The 17058-nt window shown below is 49.0% G+C and overlaps 1 protein-coding gene across 1 annotated transcript in view; it reads left to right on the forward strand.

Annotated features, from left to right (window-relative positions):
- The first annotated feature begins 698 nt into the window (after positions 1-698).
- The window catches only part of LOC119953885 (all-trans-retinol 13,14-reductase-like), a 43538-nt gene continuing 27178 nt past the window's right edge, over positions 699-17058 (forward strand). Inside the window, exons 1-3 of the mRNA XM_038778509.1 lie at positions 699-867; positions 5527-5709; positions 12063-12304. Coding sequence (XP_038634437.1) covers positions 699-867; positions 5527-5709; positions 12063-12304 — 594 coding nt within the window. The remainder of the gene's footprint in view (positions 868-5526; positions 5710-12062; positions 12305-17058) is intronic.

The following is a 17058-nucleotide window of genomic DNA, read 5'->3' on the forward strand; positions in this document are numbered from 1 at the left end:
AGGCGCCGGGCTGTGGCGATGAGGGGATTTTCACAGTAACTTCATTGCAGTGTTAATGTAGCCATGATGTGGAGATGCCGGGGTTGGACTGGGGTGAGCACAGTAAGAAGTCTTACAACACCAGGTTAAAGTCCAACAGGTTTGTTTCAAACACTAGCTTTCGGAGCGCCTGAGGAAGGAACAGTGCTCCGAAAGCTCGTGTTTGAAACAAACCTGTTGGACTTTAACCTGGTGTTGTAAGACTTCTTACAGCGTTAATGTAAGCCTCGCTGTGCCAATAATAAAGATTATTATTAAATGTTGACCATTTGGGGGTGAATGAAGAAAGACTTTCCTGTGCTGCAGATGGGTCCTGCATTCCTCAATGTCCTGACCAGAAAAACCCGTATTTTGTGCCATAAACGCGGATCAGTTCCTCCCAGTGCAAAGGCCAATTAGTGATGTCTGGCTCCACATTGGGTCCCCAATGATTCAGACACTTGACCGAAATTGAAACAACGTGCGGTCAATGTGGACGTGCTACCTTCTGTTCGTGGGCAATTTTGTGTGCTTTTAAAAAGCTTTTTAAGTTCAATATTTTCCTCTTGCGACCTGTTCCCCGAAGTCTGTTGCTTCCCCTTTAAATGCCCTCGAGCTCCTTTTAAAGGGAGGAGGAAGTTAAACGCTGTCCTCCAGTAGCTGCGCCGTGTCGGAAGGAGATGTGGCTGTATGTGGGGCTGCTGGTGGCCGTGTACTTCATAGTGAGATTTTACCGCTGGGCTGTCCGCTCTCCGTCCCGCAGTCCAAACCCGTTTGCCGGGGACTGCAGGAGGCCGCCCGGGCCTCTGGTTACCGACCAAGAGGCGAGGAAGAGAGTTCTCCACAGAGGTATGGCACAGCGCTGCACGAGTGAACCCCCTCTCTTCCCCCCCCCCCCCGTCCCCACTTCCAGACTCCACTTGCCAGCTAATGTTTAGAACCCTGACCCCCCCCCCCCCCCCCCCCGTTCTCTCCTGGGTTTTATAATGAGCCCAGACATCCAGCTAGAGGTTTACTTCAAGTTCTAACATTAGTAAATGTTTACTGCAGCCTCCCAGGGAAAGCCAACTCTTGCCACTCCCATCCAAGTCTGAGCTCCTTCATAGTATCTGTTCCTGTCTAATCTGCTGGGCATTGTGGTCTGTTCAGTTGTGCCATGACTCCACTCTGGAGGGCAGTTGGACCTGTGGGATTCTTCGGCTGGGCCCTCCAGTATGTCCAAGGCTCAGATAGATTATTTTTTTTATGTCAGCAAGGGAATTTGAGGGTTATGGGGTAAGCGGGTCGAGGGTTATGGGATTGGCCGTGATCTCGTTGAACGGTGGAGTGGACTCTATGTGATGAATGGCCGGCTTCTGCTCCTGTGACTTGTGGACTGGCACAATGAAATGATGATACTGGGGTGGCATGGTGGAGCAGTGGTTAGTGCTGCTGCCTCATGGTGCTGAGGATCTTGGTGTGATCCTGGCCCTGGGAATTTGGGAACTTGCACGTTCTCCCTGTGTCTGTGTGGCTCTTGCCCCCACAACATAAAGATGTGCATGGTATAGGTGGATTGGTCATGCTAAATTGGCCTTTAATTAGCTCACTGAGCTAAATTGCTGGCTTTTAAAGCAGACCAAGCATGCCAGCAGTATGGTTCGATTCCCGTACCAGCCTCCCTGGACAGGTGCCGGAATGTGGCGACGAGGGGCTTTTCACAGTAACTTCATTGACAATAAGCGATTTTCTTTTTTTTTTCATTAGTGGTGGGGGTGGGGGAATTGCCCCTTAATTGGGGAAAAAATAATGGGATACTCTAATTTTTTTTTAAATGACAACATGGAAAGATTCTGCAATTGAGTATGAAATCATTTTGCACAGTACAAACTCTAGATTATAAAACAAAATTAAAAGTTTTGAAAAAAATTCTTGTTTGCAGAATGTGGGCCTTGCTGGCTCTGCCAACATTTAGTGCTGATCCTGAATTGACCTTGAACTGTGTAGCTTACAAGGCCATTTCTGATGGCATTTTAAGAGTCAACCACATTACTACAGATCTGGGACGTAATTCTCCGACCCCCAGCAGGGTCGGAGAATTGCCTGGGGCTGCCTAAAATCCTGCCCCCCGCCGTGGCAGAGATTCTCCGCCACCCAGGAAGTGGCGGTGGTGGGAATCTCGCCACTCCGACCGGAGAGGCCCCTGCGGTGATTCTCCGGCCCGGATGGGCCGAAGTCCCGCCGCTGGGAGGCCTCTCCCGCCGCCGAGGTTTGAACCATCTCTGTAACGGTGGGATCAGCGGTGCGAGCGGGCCCCTGGGGTCCTGCGGGGGGGGATCGAACCCCAGGGGGTGCCCCCACGGTGGCCTGGCCCGTGATCGGGGCCCCCCGCTCAGACTCCGGGCCAGTGCCCTGGCGGCACTCTTTCTCCTCTCGCGGCCGCCATGGCGGAAGCGGAAGAGAACCCCACATTGCGCATGCGCCGGCAGTGACATCAGTGGCCAGCTGCCGCTGACTTCACTGCCGGCGCATGCGCCGACCGGTGAAAGCCTTTCGGTCGGCCAGCCCCGCTGCTGGGGGCGCCGGCTTTTTGCGCCAGTCTTCTGGTGCCAACCGCTCCGGCGCAGGGCTGGCCCCCAAAGGTGGGGAGAATTCCCCACCTTTGGGGAGGCCTGACCCCTGAGTGGTTGGCGCCACTTCCCTACTCCGGGACCCTCCGTCACGCCGGGTAGGGGAGAATGCCGCCCCTGTTTGCCGGAGGTGGAATTCTCTGGTCCTGCTGGCAGTGCACCCCCCCCCCCCCCCCCCCTTGCAGGTTTCCTGACAATGTGGGGGGACTCCAATAGGAATTCACATTGGCAAGCAGCGGAAGTAGAGAATCCCTCTGCCAGGGAATGATGTTCCACATTCTCCATCCTCACTCGCACTGGTTGTGGGATGGACTCCCAATCGAGAATCTCACCCTTGGTGTCACGTGGAGGCCAGGCCCGGTGAGGACCTCAGATTTCCTTCCTTCTGCTTACTCCCAAAATAGGTAGCCCTGGAAATGGGTCTCCACACTTTAATTTAAAAAAAAAAAAATTTGCTTCATCCATGCAAGTCAGCTGCATCCTGTGAAATAATTGTTTTAAAAATTGTTGTTGCCCATGAGCAGGAGAGGGGAGCAGGAGAACCACACTTCTCGCTTTTCTCTGTGCGGGTCACCACCTTTTGCAAAGGATCTTCAACCTCATTGTCTAGCAATCAATGTTTGGGAAAATCATTTATTATTTGCCGTGTTGAACAAGCAGGGGTGCTCTGGTTGCATTAGCAGCGATAGAGCCTTTGAACATCACTTACCTGTATGCTGATGACTCTTTTTACTTTGAGTGATGGACCAGGCTCCCACTCTGGGTGATATAATGGCACTGCTCTGGTGCTTTGGCTCTTTTTCCAGATATAAATTTAATCTGGAAGAGTGAGTGTTTTCTGGTGGGGAGAGACTTCATAAACTGAATTATACTACTCTGGTAGGTAGTCACAACTGATCTGCAAAGGTGGGATAACCTTCCCCACTCCTTGACGGTCAGGGTCCAGTCAATCAAGATGAACATTTTGCCACTATTTTTGATTTTCTTTCCAGTGTCTGCCGGTTTTCCTTAAATCATTTTTTTTGGGAGGGTTGAGAAGTTGATATCGTCATTCATGTGGGTGGGCAAGACCTCGAGGATTCATAGGGCAGCCCTTCAAAGAGATAGACAGACAGCCTGGCATTGCCGAGCCTGATATTTTATTACTGGGCAGCTAATGCGGAGAATGTGTTGGGCTGGTGTAGTGATCTGCGGGCTACATGGGTGCAGAAAGAATTGAGGTCAAGTAGGGGGTATTGGTGACGGCCTCGCTCCGATTCTCACTAACCAAGTATTTGACAAATCCAGTGTTTCCTGTTTGAAGATGTGGAGATAATTAATGTGGGAACAATTTTGACAACATTTTAACCTGTAGTTGGTGTTGAACCTGGCTCCTATCTGTTCGAGCTGGCGAGATTGGATGCTATGTTCGGGGGAGGGTGGAAGGGAACGGGCTAGAGCAGGGGTGGGCAAACTTTTCCGTGCAAGGGCCACATTCAGAAATTCACAATTTTAAAGGGCCGCATAGTATACTAAGTAAAATAATTAATATTTAAAATAGCCAAAATAAAAGGTTTTTAAAGAAAAAAAAAAGCAATTCATTTTTATTAATTAATATTTTAAAGTAGAAACTTTACATGAAACACATTTATTTGAAAAACAAAGTAACTCAGTTTAAAGAAAAAAAAGCAATTCATTTTTATTAATTAATATTGTAAAGTAGAAATTTCACATGAAACACATGTTGTGCCGAGCAATGATCACCCTACTCAAGTCAACGTATCCACCCTATACCAGTAACAGCTCCCCCCCCCCCCCCATTAACCTTAAAATTTAAAAAAAAAAAAATTTTTTAAAGATTTTTTTTTTAATGCCTTGATCTTGGTGGGCCGCATAAAGACCTTTGGCGAGCCGCATGGGGGCCGTAGTTTGCCCACCCCTGGGCTAGAGGGAGTGGACAATTAGTCCCTGAAGGGGTGTTTTGCCAGTCTAGAGGTACTGTTGGAAAAACTTGGGTTCTTGGGTTCAAATTTGTTCAATATCTCCAAGTTTGCAACATTGATTTTCTCGATATTCCTGTGGTGCCACCAATGTCTCGAATGGAGAAGTTCTTTCACTCGCAGGATTGAAGAAAGGGGCACTATCAGATGATGTGGGTGAGCTCCAGGTCGTCGTACACGAGGCCTGGATTTATAGATAGTTTTGGGGCTGACCCAAGTCCAGAATGAGTCGTAGGAGTGGAAGACTCCTGTGAGTGCTGTTCAGGAAGTCCGGCAAATTATGCACCTGTTCTGGTCCTGTCCCAAACTTGTGGCTTTTTGGGTCTCCTTCTTCAGCACCATTTCGGTGATTCTGAACATTGAGCTGGAGTGATGTCCTTTAGTGGCCATATTTGTGGTGTCGGACTCGGTAGAGCTGCAGATGGGCATGGGGGCCGATGGACTGGTCTTCGCCTGATTGCCCAGAGGCGCGTGCTGCTGGTATGGAGGTCTCCAACTCTGCCTAGTCGGTGTGACTGGGGGACCAGATGGAGTTCCTATACCTCAAGAAAGTGAAGTACGCCATGAGAGGAGCAAAATCAAGGGGTTCTTTTGAAGATGGTAGCCTTTTTTCTTTTTGTTTATTTGAAGGAGCTGGTCACTGTTAGTAGTTAAGGGGCGAGGTGGACTGGGTGGGTTAGGTTTTGTGAGGGGCTGTTTTATGTTTCTGTTTTTATGCTTTATGTATGTAAATTTGTTTATTTTTATTTTGTATTTTGTAAATTGAAAAATATTTTAAAAATTATTTGCTGTATTGTCTCTGCTCAAAGTTTAATTTAGAATCTCTGAGTCTTGACTCTTGGATACTTGGGAACATGTCTCCTAACCCTTTTCTGTGGTCTTCATTGGTTTTAATAAGTCTTTGTGATTAACATTTTCAGGCTTTACTGCAAATAAGGTGCCAGAAAACCTTGATGCCATTGTGATTGGCAGTGGAATTGGAGGGCTGTCCATTGCAGCACTGTTGGCAAAAGCTGGCAAACGTGTCCTGGTGCTGGAACAGCATGACCAGGCTGGAGGATGTTGTCACACGTATGTTAAAAAAGATTTTGAGTTCGATGTTGGTAAGAACATTTTGGATTTAAATTTGTGCTTGTTTTGTGTGACATATTTAAAGTGCCTTTTCTCTTGCTTGTTTTGTGTAACCTATTTAAATTGCCTTTTCTCTTTCATTCTGCGTTCGTCAGCCATAGCAATATGAGCAATTCCAGAGTGCATTTCTGTTCCTGGTGATGTGGCAACCCAGAAGTCAAAGTATTTTTCTCAAAGACTAATTGTAAAGAAAAGAGTACTATTCATTGTAGAATGCATATAAAGACTCCCTGTCATATTCTCGGATAGTCTCAAAATATGTTATAACCAGTGAATTACTTCAGGAGGTCTTGTGGCAGAGTGGATAGTCTCCCTACCTCTGATTTAGAAGCTCCAGATTCAAGTCCCACCCCAGGACCTGATGATCAAGGGAGGTGCATTCATAACAGGGCCAACGGGTTAAGTGTCCACTTGCATAATCCTTCCAGCAGTCCCATGGCAGGTGGCAAGTGCAGGAGAACTTGTTGTGGAGTGGTGCCTCTTAAGCCATAGCCCCTGGTGACGGGAGAAACCTCACTATGGGCACAGCCACTAAGTAGGGGAACAACAACAACAACAATGAATTACTTTGAAGATCTGCCACGGAGGCAAATATATGGGCACACAGCGCCAGGGTCCCAGGTTTGATTCCTGGCTTTGGTCAGTGTCTGTGCGGAGTCTGAACATTCTCCCCGTGTCTGCGTGGGTTCTTCCGGGTGCTTCAGTTTCCTCCTACAAGTCCTGAAAGACATGCTTGTTAGGTGAATTGGACATTCTGAATTCTCCCTGTGTACCCAAACAGGCGCCAGAATGGCTAGGGGATTTTCGCAGTAACTTCATTGCAGTATTAATGTAAGCCTACTTGTGACAATAATAATGATAGATTATATTATAGCAGCTAGTTATCTCCAGTTAAGATCTTTCCAAAAAAAAACTGATGTGACTGGCTCTTTATTTTTTTTTTTTGGTGGTGTTTGTTGAGGGAGGCATGCTGACCTGAGACTAGCAACAACAACTTGTATTTACATTGAGCCTTCCACATTCACGGGGGCATTATACAATGTATGAAACTCGTGCCACATAAGATATTAGTTCAGATGGCCCAAAGCTTGATCAAAAAGGTAGGTTTTAAGGAATGTCTCGAGGAAGGTAGGTTTTAAGGCATGTCTCGAGGAAGAAGGAAGAAAGCATTGTGGAGAGGTATAGGGAGGATGTTCCAGAGTTTGAGATCTTGGCGATTGATGGTGCAGCCACCAATGGTGGAACGAGTTTAAAAGCAGGGCTGTGCAAGGGGCCAAAAGCAGAGTAGTAGAAATTTCTCCCGGTACTATTCAAAGACCTTTTTGCTTTCACCTGTAACTCGAACAGGCAAACAGTTTGAGGTCTCGTGCAGCAAATGGCACCTTGACATTTAGGCACTTCCATTTTTAAAAGAAATTGTTTTTATTAAAGCTTTTTTTAAACAGAATTTTTACATAACCAATAACAGAAAAATAAAAGGAAAATATTTAACAAAACTAGGTGGCTGTTATCATTATACAAAGAGAATATACAGTAAATAAACAGTTCCCTTACCTAAGCCCCTCCCCTTTGCTTCAGCACTACGGTGGATTCAGCAATTGCTTCAGCACATTGCTTCAGCATCGGGCAGCACAGTAGCATTGTGGTTAGTACAATTGCTTCACAGTCCCAGGGTCGATTCCCGCCTTGGGTCACTGTCTGTGCGGAATCTGCACGTTCTCCCCATGTGTGCGTGAGTTTTCTCCGGGTGCTCCGGTTTCCTCCCACACTCCAAAGATGTGCGGTTTAGGTGGATTGGCCATGCTAAATTGCCCTTAGTTTCCAAAATTGCCCTTAGTGTTGGATGGGGTTACTGGGTTATGGGGATAGGGTGGAGGTGTGGGCCTTGGTATGGTGCTCTTTCCAAGAGCAGACTCGATATGCCGAATGGCCTCCTTCTGCACTGTGTAAATTGTACGAACCCCAGCGAGGACCCTCGAGGCAAACTTTATTTGCTTCAGGCTGAGGAACCCAGCCATGTCACTAACCCAGGTCTCCGCACTCGGGGGTTTTGAGTCTCTCCACATTAACAAGATCCGTCTCCGGGCTACCAGGGAGGCAAAGGCCAAAACCTCGGCCTCTTTCGCTTCCTGCACTCCCAGATCCTCTGACACCCCAAAGATCGCTATTGTTGGACTCCGCTTCACCCGCGTGTCCAGAATCCTGGACATGGCCCTCGCAAAGCCCTGCCAGAATTCTTTAAGTGCCAGGCATGCCCAAAACATATGGACATGGTTCCGTGAACATCGCGCACAGCTGTCCTCCGCTCCAAAGAACTTACTCATTCTCGCCATCGTTGTGTGTGCCCAATGTCCCACCTTAAACTGAATTGAGCTGAGCCTGGCACATGATGAGGAGGAATTTACCCAGCCTCGGGCATCAGCCACAGGCCCTTGTACAGCTCCTCCTCCCACTTGCCCTTCAGTTCCTCCACTGGGGCTTCCTCCGCCTCCTGCAGTTCTTGGTAGATGTCTGACACCTTCCCCTCTCCTACCCAGACACCAGACATCACTCTGTCCTGTATCCTACGAGGGGGTAGCAACGGAAATGTCCCCACCTGTTTTTGAGAAAGTCGCAGACTTGGAGGTATCTGAAGGCGTTTCCATGGGGCAGGCTGAATTTCTCCTCCAGCGCCTTCAAGCTAGGGAAAGTCCCATCTATGAGCAGGTCCCCCATCTTTATCATGTGCCAGCTTTGAACCCCCCCCCCCCCCCCCCATCTTGCCCAGATCAAATCTATGATTGTTCCATATCAGGGTCCAAACTGAGGCCCCCTTATCCACTGTCCCCAGACCCTCAGCACCGCCATCACCACTGGGCTTGTGGTGTATCGGCCGGCGTGAACGGCAGCGGTGCAGTTACTAGTGTCCCTAGGCTGGTGCATTTGCATGACGCCACCTGTAGCCGACCCCACCTCCCTTACCCATTTCCTAATCATGGCTACATTAGCCGCCCAGTAGTAGCTACAGAAGTTCGGAAGTGCCAGCCCTCCCTCCACCCGACTGTGCTCCAAAAACAGTCTTTTAACTCGCGGGATCTTGTTTGCCCACACAAATCCCGTGATCATCCTGTTCACCCGCTTGAAGGATCTGAGGATGAAGATGGGAAGACACTGGAAAACGAACGGGAATCTGGGGAGGACCGTCATTTTCACTGTCTGCACCTTTCCCGCCAGTGAAAGCGGGAGCATGTCTCACCTTTTTAAAGTCTCCCTCCATCTGCTCTGCAAGCCGAGATAGATTGAGCCTGTGTAGGGCATCCCATTTCCTAGCCACCTATATACCTAGGTAACAAAAGCTCCTCCACCATCTTGAGCTGGGAGCTCGCTGTCTCTCCTCCTGACCCCTAGCATGGGTTACAAACAGCTCACTTTTTCCCCCATGTTCAACTTGTACCCTGAGAAGCTCCCAAAGTCCTTGGGATCCGCATGACCTCTCCCATCCCCTCTATTGGATCCGAGATATACAATAGCAGGTTGTCTTTGTTGAGCGAAACCCGGTGCTCCTCCTGTCCCCAGACTAGCCCACTCCAGTTAAGTCCTCAGTGCTATGGCCAACGGCTCAATTGCCAGGGTGAATAGTAGCGACGATAGGGGGCACCCCTGCCTTGTCCCTCGGTGCAGCCTAAAATACTCCGACCTCAGCCGGTTCATGGATTCACTTGCTACGGGGGCTTGATACAGTAGCTTGACCCACTCTATGAATCCCTCACCAAATCCAAACCTACCTAACGCTTCCCACAGGTACTCCTATTCCACCCGGTCAAAGGCTTTCTCTGCATCCATTGCAGCCACTACTTCTGCGTCCCCTCCTTCTGAGGGCATCATAATGTTTAGGAGCTTCCTCACATTTGTGTTCAATTGCCTGCCCTTGACGAAACCTGTCTGATCCTCATCAATCACTCCTGGGACACAGTCCTCTATTCTAGTAGTCAGAATTTTAGCCAGCAGTTTGGCATCCACATTTCCGGAGCGATATTGGCCTGTAGGACCCACATTGAAGCAGATCCTTCTCTCTCTTCAAAATGAGCGAGCTGCAAGCCTGTGACATCTCCTGGTGGGGGGTCCTCCCTCCTTTGCCTCGTTAAAGGTTCTTAGCAGGAGTGGGCTCAGCAGCTCCAAGAATTTCTTGTAGAATTCTGCAGGGAAGCCGTCTGGACCCGGGGCCTTGCCCAACTGCATACTTTCTAGGCCCTTAACTATCTCCTCCAACTCCATTGGGGCCCCCAGTCCCTCCACCAGCTCCTTGTCCTCCCTTGGGAACCTCAATTGGTCCATAAATTGCTTCATCCCTGACTCTTACAGTACACAATAAAACTCCTTAAGACTTTGTTGATCTTCTCGGGGCCCAAGACCGTGTTTCCTTCCTTGTCCCTAATTCCCTCGATCTCCCCCCTGCGAAGTTTGTGCGCCACAAAGTTTTTCAAGTCTAGCCCCGAATGGAACACACCCATCCCCTCCTTATCCTTGTTTGGTCAGCGAGTTTTAAGTGCGTCTCCTGTAGCATGGCCACGTATGCCTTTTAAGTGCGAGAATACGTGGGCCCTCTTGAACGACCAGTTCCGACCTCTCTCTCATTCCACATGATCAGCCTGGACGGGGGGGTTGTGCCCCCCCCCCCCCCCCTCAGTCAGCAAAGCTGCTTAAATGTCCAAGCCTCGTCCGGCGTATCAAAATAGTGGTGCCTGTCCTGGTATGTTATTCAGAGCCTCGCTGGATGCAGCAGCCCGAACTTCTCCTCCTGTGTTGTGGAGGAACGCCTTAGCCCGGTTGAATCCCGCACGCCTCTTCGCCAATTCAGCTCCCAGGTCCTGGTATATCCGAATCTCTGTTCTCCCACTTACTGCTCCATTCCTTCTATGCCCAGCACAAGACACGCTCCCTGTCTGTGAACCTTATCACCAACACCCTTTGGTTTGTTTGCCCTAGGCTTCCTCGCGAGGACTCTGTGCCCCATCCAGTTCCAAGGAATGTCCCCGCGCCCATCAGCGTCACCAGCATTGTCCCCAGCATTGAAGTCACATTCGTGCTCGCGTCCGCCCCCTCCACACCTTCAGGGAGGCCCAGAATCCGTAGGTTTGACTCCTAGACCTATCGAGGTCATCCAGTCTTTCCTGCCATCTCTTGTGCAGGGCCTCATGTGCCGCCGCCCTGACTGCCAGGCCTAGGATCTCATCCTCAATGTCAGATACCTTTCTCTCCATCTCTTTGATCGCCTGCTCCTGTACCTTCTGAACCTCCACCATCCTTTCCATGGAGGCCTTCATAGGGGCCAGCATCTCTGTCTTCAGCTCTGCGAAGCAGCTTTGCAGGTACTCTTGCTGCTCTCTTGGCCACTGGGCCCATGCTGCTTGGTCCGCGCCAGCTGCCATTTTGTCATCCCAGACCCCGTTCAGCTCACTTCCCTGCAATCGCTCTCTTGACGGCCCCACTCCTGGTCACCTCCTGCCACGCCAGGAATCACCACCAAACTGCCGCTACCGCTCCGTTGAAGGGCCCAAATGTCCGATCCCGGCTCGAGCTGCCGTGTGCACGACCTAGTTGGACATGGCCGCAACCGGAAGTAACATTTGGGTGCTTCCTTAGCACTGACCTAAGGTAACAGCTGCTCATGTTCAGAGGTGGGAATTGAGCCAATTGTCATGACTGTGCAATTTGTTAAACTAAGCTTGCATTCTATAGCATGTCTTCTACCATTGGTTACAGTCTGATGAAAGAGAAATTGGGCAGAGTTTTCCTTTAAGCAAATGTCATGTTCTGACTGAAAACTGGTGTGTTTCTCCCCAGAAATGCACCCCGAACGTGAGAAGATAAGAGGGGCAATGTACTGCTCCAAAGGGCAGGAGGGTAAAATTATTGGTTAGTCTGTCAGGAATGCACTCGCACACTTACCAGGATCTAGTTACAGAACACCTTTTTGAAAGCATAAAGGATTATTGGACAAAAGATTGACACCATGACACACCAAAGTGATGTTAGGGCAAATGACGAGAGCTTGATCAACGAGGCAGTTTATCGGGGCATCTTAAAAGAGGAGGTGGAGAGATTCAATGAGGTAATTCCAGAGTTTAGGACCCAGGCAGCTAACGATTTGACCACCAGTGGTAGATATGGTTAATATTGCAGATGCTCAATCTCTGAATTAGCAGAGCACAGATACCTTGACAACTGAGCTGCTGCACTCTTAGCTGTGAAAGCAGAGAAGTGTGCTTTGTGATCTCTATATGACCACAAATCGGTCGTCTTTAGAGAATTAACCACTTGATGGGTCCACTGTGCACTATTTCAGGAATTCATTACATCGGGGAACTCCACGAACAATCCTTCCTGCGTACAATTGTAGACCAGATTACAGATGGCCAAATGGAATGGGCAAAAATGGATGAGGTTTTTGACCATGTAATTCTGGGAGACCATCAGACCCGGCGGACATATCGTCTCTGTAGTGGGAAACAAAATTATCAAGATTGTTTGAAGAAGCAGTTTCCAGAGGAAACGGAAGCTATTGATAAATTCCTGGAGCTTGTAAAGGTGAGTTTTGAAAAACATATATGAACTGGATTCACTTTGAAGTGTTTAGAATGATTGGGCACAGAGGGAGGCTATTCAGTCCATCAAGTCCATTCTGACCCTCCAGTGTGATTTAGCAAGTTCACTCCCGGCTGTTTTCCCAAGCGCTACAATCCCTTTTTTCCCTTTAATCCCTTTAAATGAATATTTAATTTCCTTTTGAAAGCTTTAATATTTAATCTGCCCCACCACCCTTCAGGCTATGCATTCTAGATTGTAACCTCTCTCACTTTTAGTTATTTTGCCAGTCACTTTAAATCTGTGCTCTTTTGGTTCCCAACCCTTTTATCAATGGGGACAGCTTCCCCCTCTCTGCTCTGACTAGATAACTTAAGGTTTTGAACACCTCTTTGGTAAAGAGGTCCTTCACCCCTGGAACCATTTGCGCAAGTCTCATCTGCCATCCCTGGTGCCCTCATCCTTCCTAAAGTTCAGTGCCTGGAATGTGACACAATTTGCCAATTGGTAGGATAACCAGTGCTTTTGTTCTCATGTCTGTTGCACAAAGTAGACATTTAGCACTATTTTAACAAGAACAAAGGAGCTTCTCCTATGTTCTCCCATGTTCTGGCTAACATAATTTTGGGTTTCCCCATTTTAGAATTGTGCCTTTATTATATTGTGCCTCCTGTTCTTCCTACCAAAAAATACATCCGTTCACTCCTATCTCCATTAAATTGCATCTGCCCTATTGCCAGCTGTATTTACTAGACAAAGTAATGGTTTAATTGGAAGCTTTGTCCATTTTTGTACACTAACTCTGCACAATATGAATAATTTTCTAATAAATGGACCGCATTGTACAGAGAAAAATGTTAGGATTATGTCACAGCCATGAGAGATGTGGGCTGGAATTCTCCAGCAATTATTCACTTTTCCCATTGACAGTGCACCTCCGTTGGTGGGTTTCCTGGCAGCATGGGGTGGCTTCAGTGGGGAAAATCCAAATGACGAACGGCAGGAGTATAGAATCCCACTGCCAGTGAACGGCACGTCGTTGAGAATCACGCGGCTGGGAAACAAGAGAATGCTGCCCTTGATCTAAATAAATGGGAGGACAGTGTGGTGAAATATACCCTCATGTTGGAGGTAGTCCATTTTTTAAATGATTTATTGAAATTCGCAGAACATTGTTGTGACTTGTGTCCTGAACCTAAACTGGATCTTGATGGGTATAATTACTTAATATGCACTAACTCCTGCCGCTGACGGGAAAGGCAGGAACAGTTGACGCGTGCACCTGACCTGCCGCTGACGGGAAAGGCAGGAACAGTTGATGTGTGCACCTGACCCACTCTGCTGTCGCAGATGTCTTTGCAGTTGGCTGGTGGCGGGAGCATCTGTGATTTTATCACATTTTTCAGTACCCGTGTTAATTTACTTTATTGTACAGAGGTTCATTTTGTCTTTCATTTAATTGACCCTATATTTTGCCGTCTACAGATCGATCTATGGTCCCTTGGCTTCAGCTGTGTTTGCTTTTTATTTTGGGGGGGGGGGGGGGAAGCCCCCCCCTTCCTTTCTCCCCCCCCACCTCCCTGGGTTGCGCAGTCCTTTGGTTCCTCATCTATCTTGGTTTTTATTCTTAACTAACTTCTTGCTGACCTCGAACAGGCTGACAAATTGCCCCCAAGTATCCAGGAAGCCTTCCACTGATCCTCTGATGGCGTACTAGATCTTCTCCAGGTGGAGAAATTCTACAAGGTCAGCGAGCCAGTCTGGAGCTGTGGGTGGTGCTGCTGATTGCCAGCCGAGCAGTATTCTCCAATTAGGGAAGTGAGATTCTCCAATTAGGAAAGTGAGGGCATTAGCCCCCTTCCCCATGGGTAGTTCTGGCTGCTCCAATACCCCAAAGATTGCCACTATTGGGCATGGCTTCAAATCTCTTCTCTCTCTCTTCCCCCCCCCCCCCCCCCCCCCCCCAAAACAACCTTGGATAGTGCCTTGGCAAAGCCCAGAACATGTGGGTGTAGTTGGCTGAGCCCCTCTGGCACCGTTCACATTTATCCTGCACCTCCGGAAGAATCTGATAATTCGAGTTCTGGTGTTCTTCCCCCCCCCCCCCCCCCCCCCTTGTCCCTATCAGGTCCTCTAGTTGTGTGGTTTCTGGGGCCCCGGGATACCCTACTGTCTCTTTGTGGAGGAAGTGATTTATTTGGATGTGTCTCATTTCCTGTCATTTTGCTAGTTTCCACTTCCTCATTGTTTCGTCTAGTGTCACCCGTCTGTGCCCTACATAAAAAAAATCCCTGACCATCAGTATGTCCCTGTCCTGCCTCCATCTTTTGGAAGGTGGTATCTAGCATGGCTGAGGGGATTGCTGCAGATGGGGGACATTTAGTTAGCCCGAAGTGTTGTCTCAGTTGGGTCCACGTTCTCAGCGTCGAGAACTCGTTGTGTATCTTGTTCGGGGGATGGGAGTGCTGCTGTAGCCAGGGCCCGGAGGGTCGTTCCTTTGCAGAAGGCCTCCTCCATTTGTACCCAATCTGTGCTGGGTTCTTGTACCCACCCCGTCATTCTTTCTGCCGTTGCTGCCCAGTGGTAGTATTGTAGGTTTAGTAAAGCCAAGCCCCCTTTGATTTTCTTTCTTTGCAGTGCCAGTTTGGGAATTCTCAAGTTCTTGCCCCCCCCGCCTCCCCCACACACAAACTGCATAATTAGACTGTCTCCCAGAAATTGCCATGCTTTACCTCCCTCCTTCCACCCCTTATCTCTCCCTCCTGTCTGCTTATCTCGCCCTCACTTTCCTTGCTCTGCTCCCCCCTCATCACATAGAGGAAAGAGACTAACTTGAAAACAAGGCAGCACAGTCCCGCGTAAAACGAAAAACTAATTGTGTACAGTGCTTGATATTATTGTCTCCGTTTGTGGTCTGTTCTCCGCAGGGCCGGCTCAAGGTACCGGCAGCCCGGGGCGCCATGTGCTAGGGGGCGCCATCAAGGAGTGCGTGACCGGCGTCAGAGACCCGGCGCCGCGTAAAAGACTCTGGTCACGCGCATGCGCAGTTGGGCCGGTGCCAACCAGCGCATGCGCCGTGGCCGCCCTCCCCCAGGCCGCCCCGCACAAACATGGCGGATGGCCACAGACATAGAAGCTACAATTTCAGAGTCTTGAATTCGTCCGTGCTCCTTTAGCGAAAAATATTAGACAGGTAATGTTAATATATATCCAGAGCATAGATACAGCAACTAAAATTCATGTACCACTACCAGACAGGTCGCAGCAGCTCAGGATCAATGTCGACCCGACCCGACTGCCCCCGCCCCGACTCGACCCCACCCGACCCGACCCCCCCCCGAAGGGCGCCGAAGTTCAGCTTGCCCGGGGCGCCAGCAACCCTAGGGCCGGCGCTGGTTTTCCGCTGTTTGTTCCGATTCTCTTTTTTTCCCTGCCCCGGTGGCTTTCATTGTTGTTGTGGCTGTTCCTCAATTTTGTTCGATTTAACAAACTCGTCGGCCTCCGTTGGGGTGTTGAAATTCTTTTTCTTGAATGTTACCCAGAGTCTGGCTGGGAATAACATCCCAAATTGCACCCCACTTTTGTAAGAGTGCTGATTTTGCTCTGTTGAACTCGGCCCTCCTTTTTGCCAGGTCCGCCCCAATGTCGTGTACACCCTTGTCATCTTCCCTTCCCGCATGCATGATTTCATCTGAGGGGGCCCACCTTAAGATTTTCTCCCGTTGCTGGAACCGGTGCAGCTTCGCCATAATCACTCTGGGCTGCTCCATGGCTTTGGGCCTGGGTCGAAGCGACCCGAGTGCCCTGTCCATTTCTGGGGCATGTGGAAAGCCCTCCCTCTCCACTAGCTTGCCCAGCATCACTGCATCCTGTACCTGCTCTGTTGTTCAGTTTGTCAGCTTTTCCCCCTTCCTGGTTCCCCTGAGCCTCCGGCCCGCCTTGTGGGACCGCCTGCCTGCGCCCTCGCAGTTCGTGCCCTTTTCCTTCGCTGCTGCTCCTTGCATCTTCCCCCACCCGCCCCCATTTATTATTATTACCAGGCATATTCCTTTTACGTGCCTTTTTGGTGGGCTTTTTAAGTCGAAATTCCCAATAGATTGCCTCTTTTGGGTTTGTTTGGGAGGAGAGCCACCTGCTTGTGTCTGCTCAGCACATTGCTGCCACGGAAGCCTCTACTGGTTTCAAATCGGTTTGGTGCCCTTCCCTTGAGCTCCAAAAATGGAAAAAAAAAACATTTATAAAACCAAAAAACAATCCTCTCCGTGCTCTTTAAGCCCTCCGACTTTAAAGTTGTTTCTTTCTTCTCTTGGTGTCTGGCCCAACGCCTATTCAGCATCTCTGTGCAGTGGGAGGCCAAGCAAACAAATCTGTTTTATAGGTTTTAATCCCCGATGGGAGCTTGGAGCTCCTCCACATGCAGCCACTCTGCTGAACACACCGAGAGACAAGTCCAAGAACGTCTCTTCTTTTTTTTTTTCTTTCTTCCACCCCCCCCCGCCTCCCAAAACAAAGCAAAAGTCAAAGACGAAAGGTACCAATCTCCAGTGAATTTTATTTCAAAAAGGGATAAGGAGTGATTCCAGAGCAGTGATGAGCCACACTACTTGCGACCAGTGATTTTTTTTTTTTTTTTTTAAAAGGTTACTTTAAAAACTCTGAAGACCATTGGCAAAGCTACATGGTACAAATGTTATGGAGGGCAAAGGTTTGAAAAGTTCCAGGCAGTGAGCTGCTCAAATTGTTGAGGCTTTGTGGAC

This window comes from Scyliorhinus canicula, chromosome 19, assembly GCF_902713615.1.
Source record: "Scyliorhinus canicula chromosome 19, sScyCan1.1, whole genome shotgun sequence".
NCBI lineage: Eukaryota > Metazoa > Chordata > Chondrichthyes > Carcharhiniformes > Scyliorhinidae > Scyliorhinus > Scyliorhinus canicula.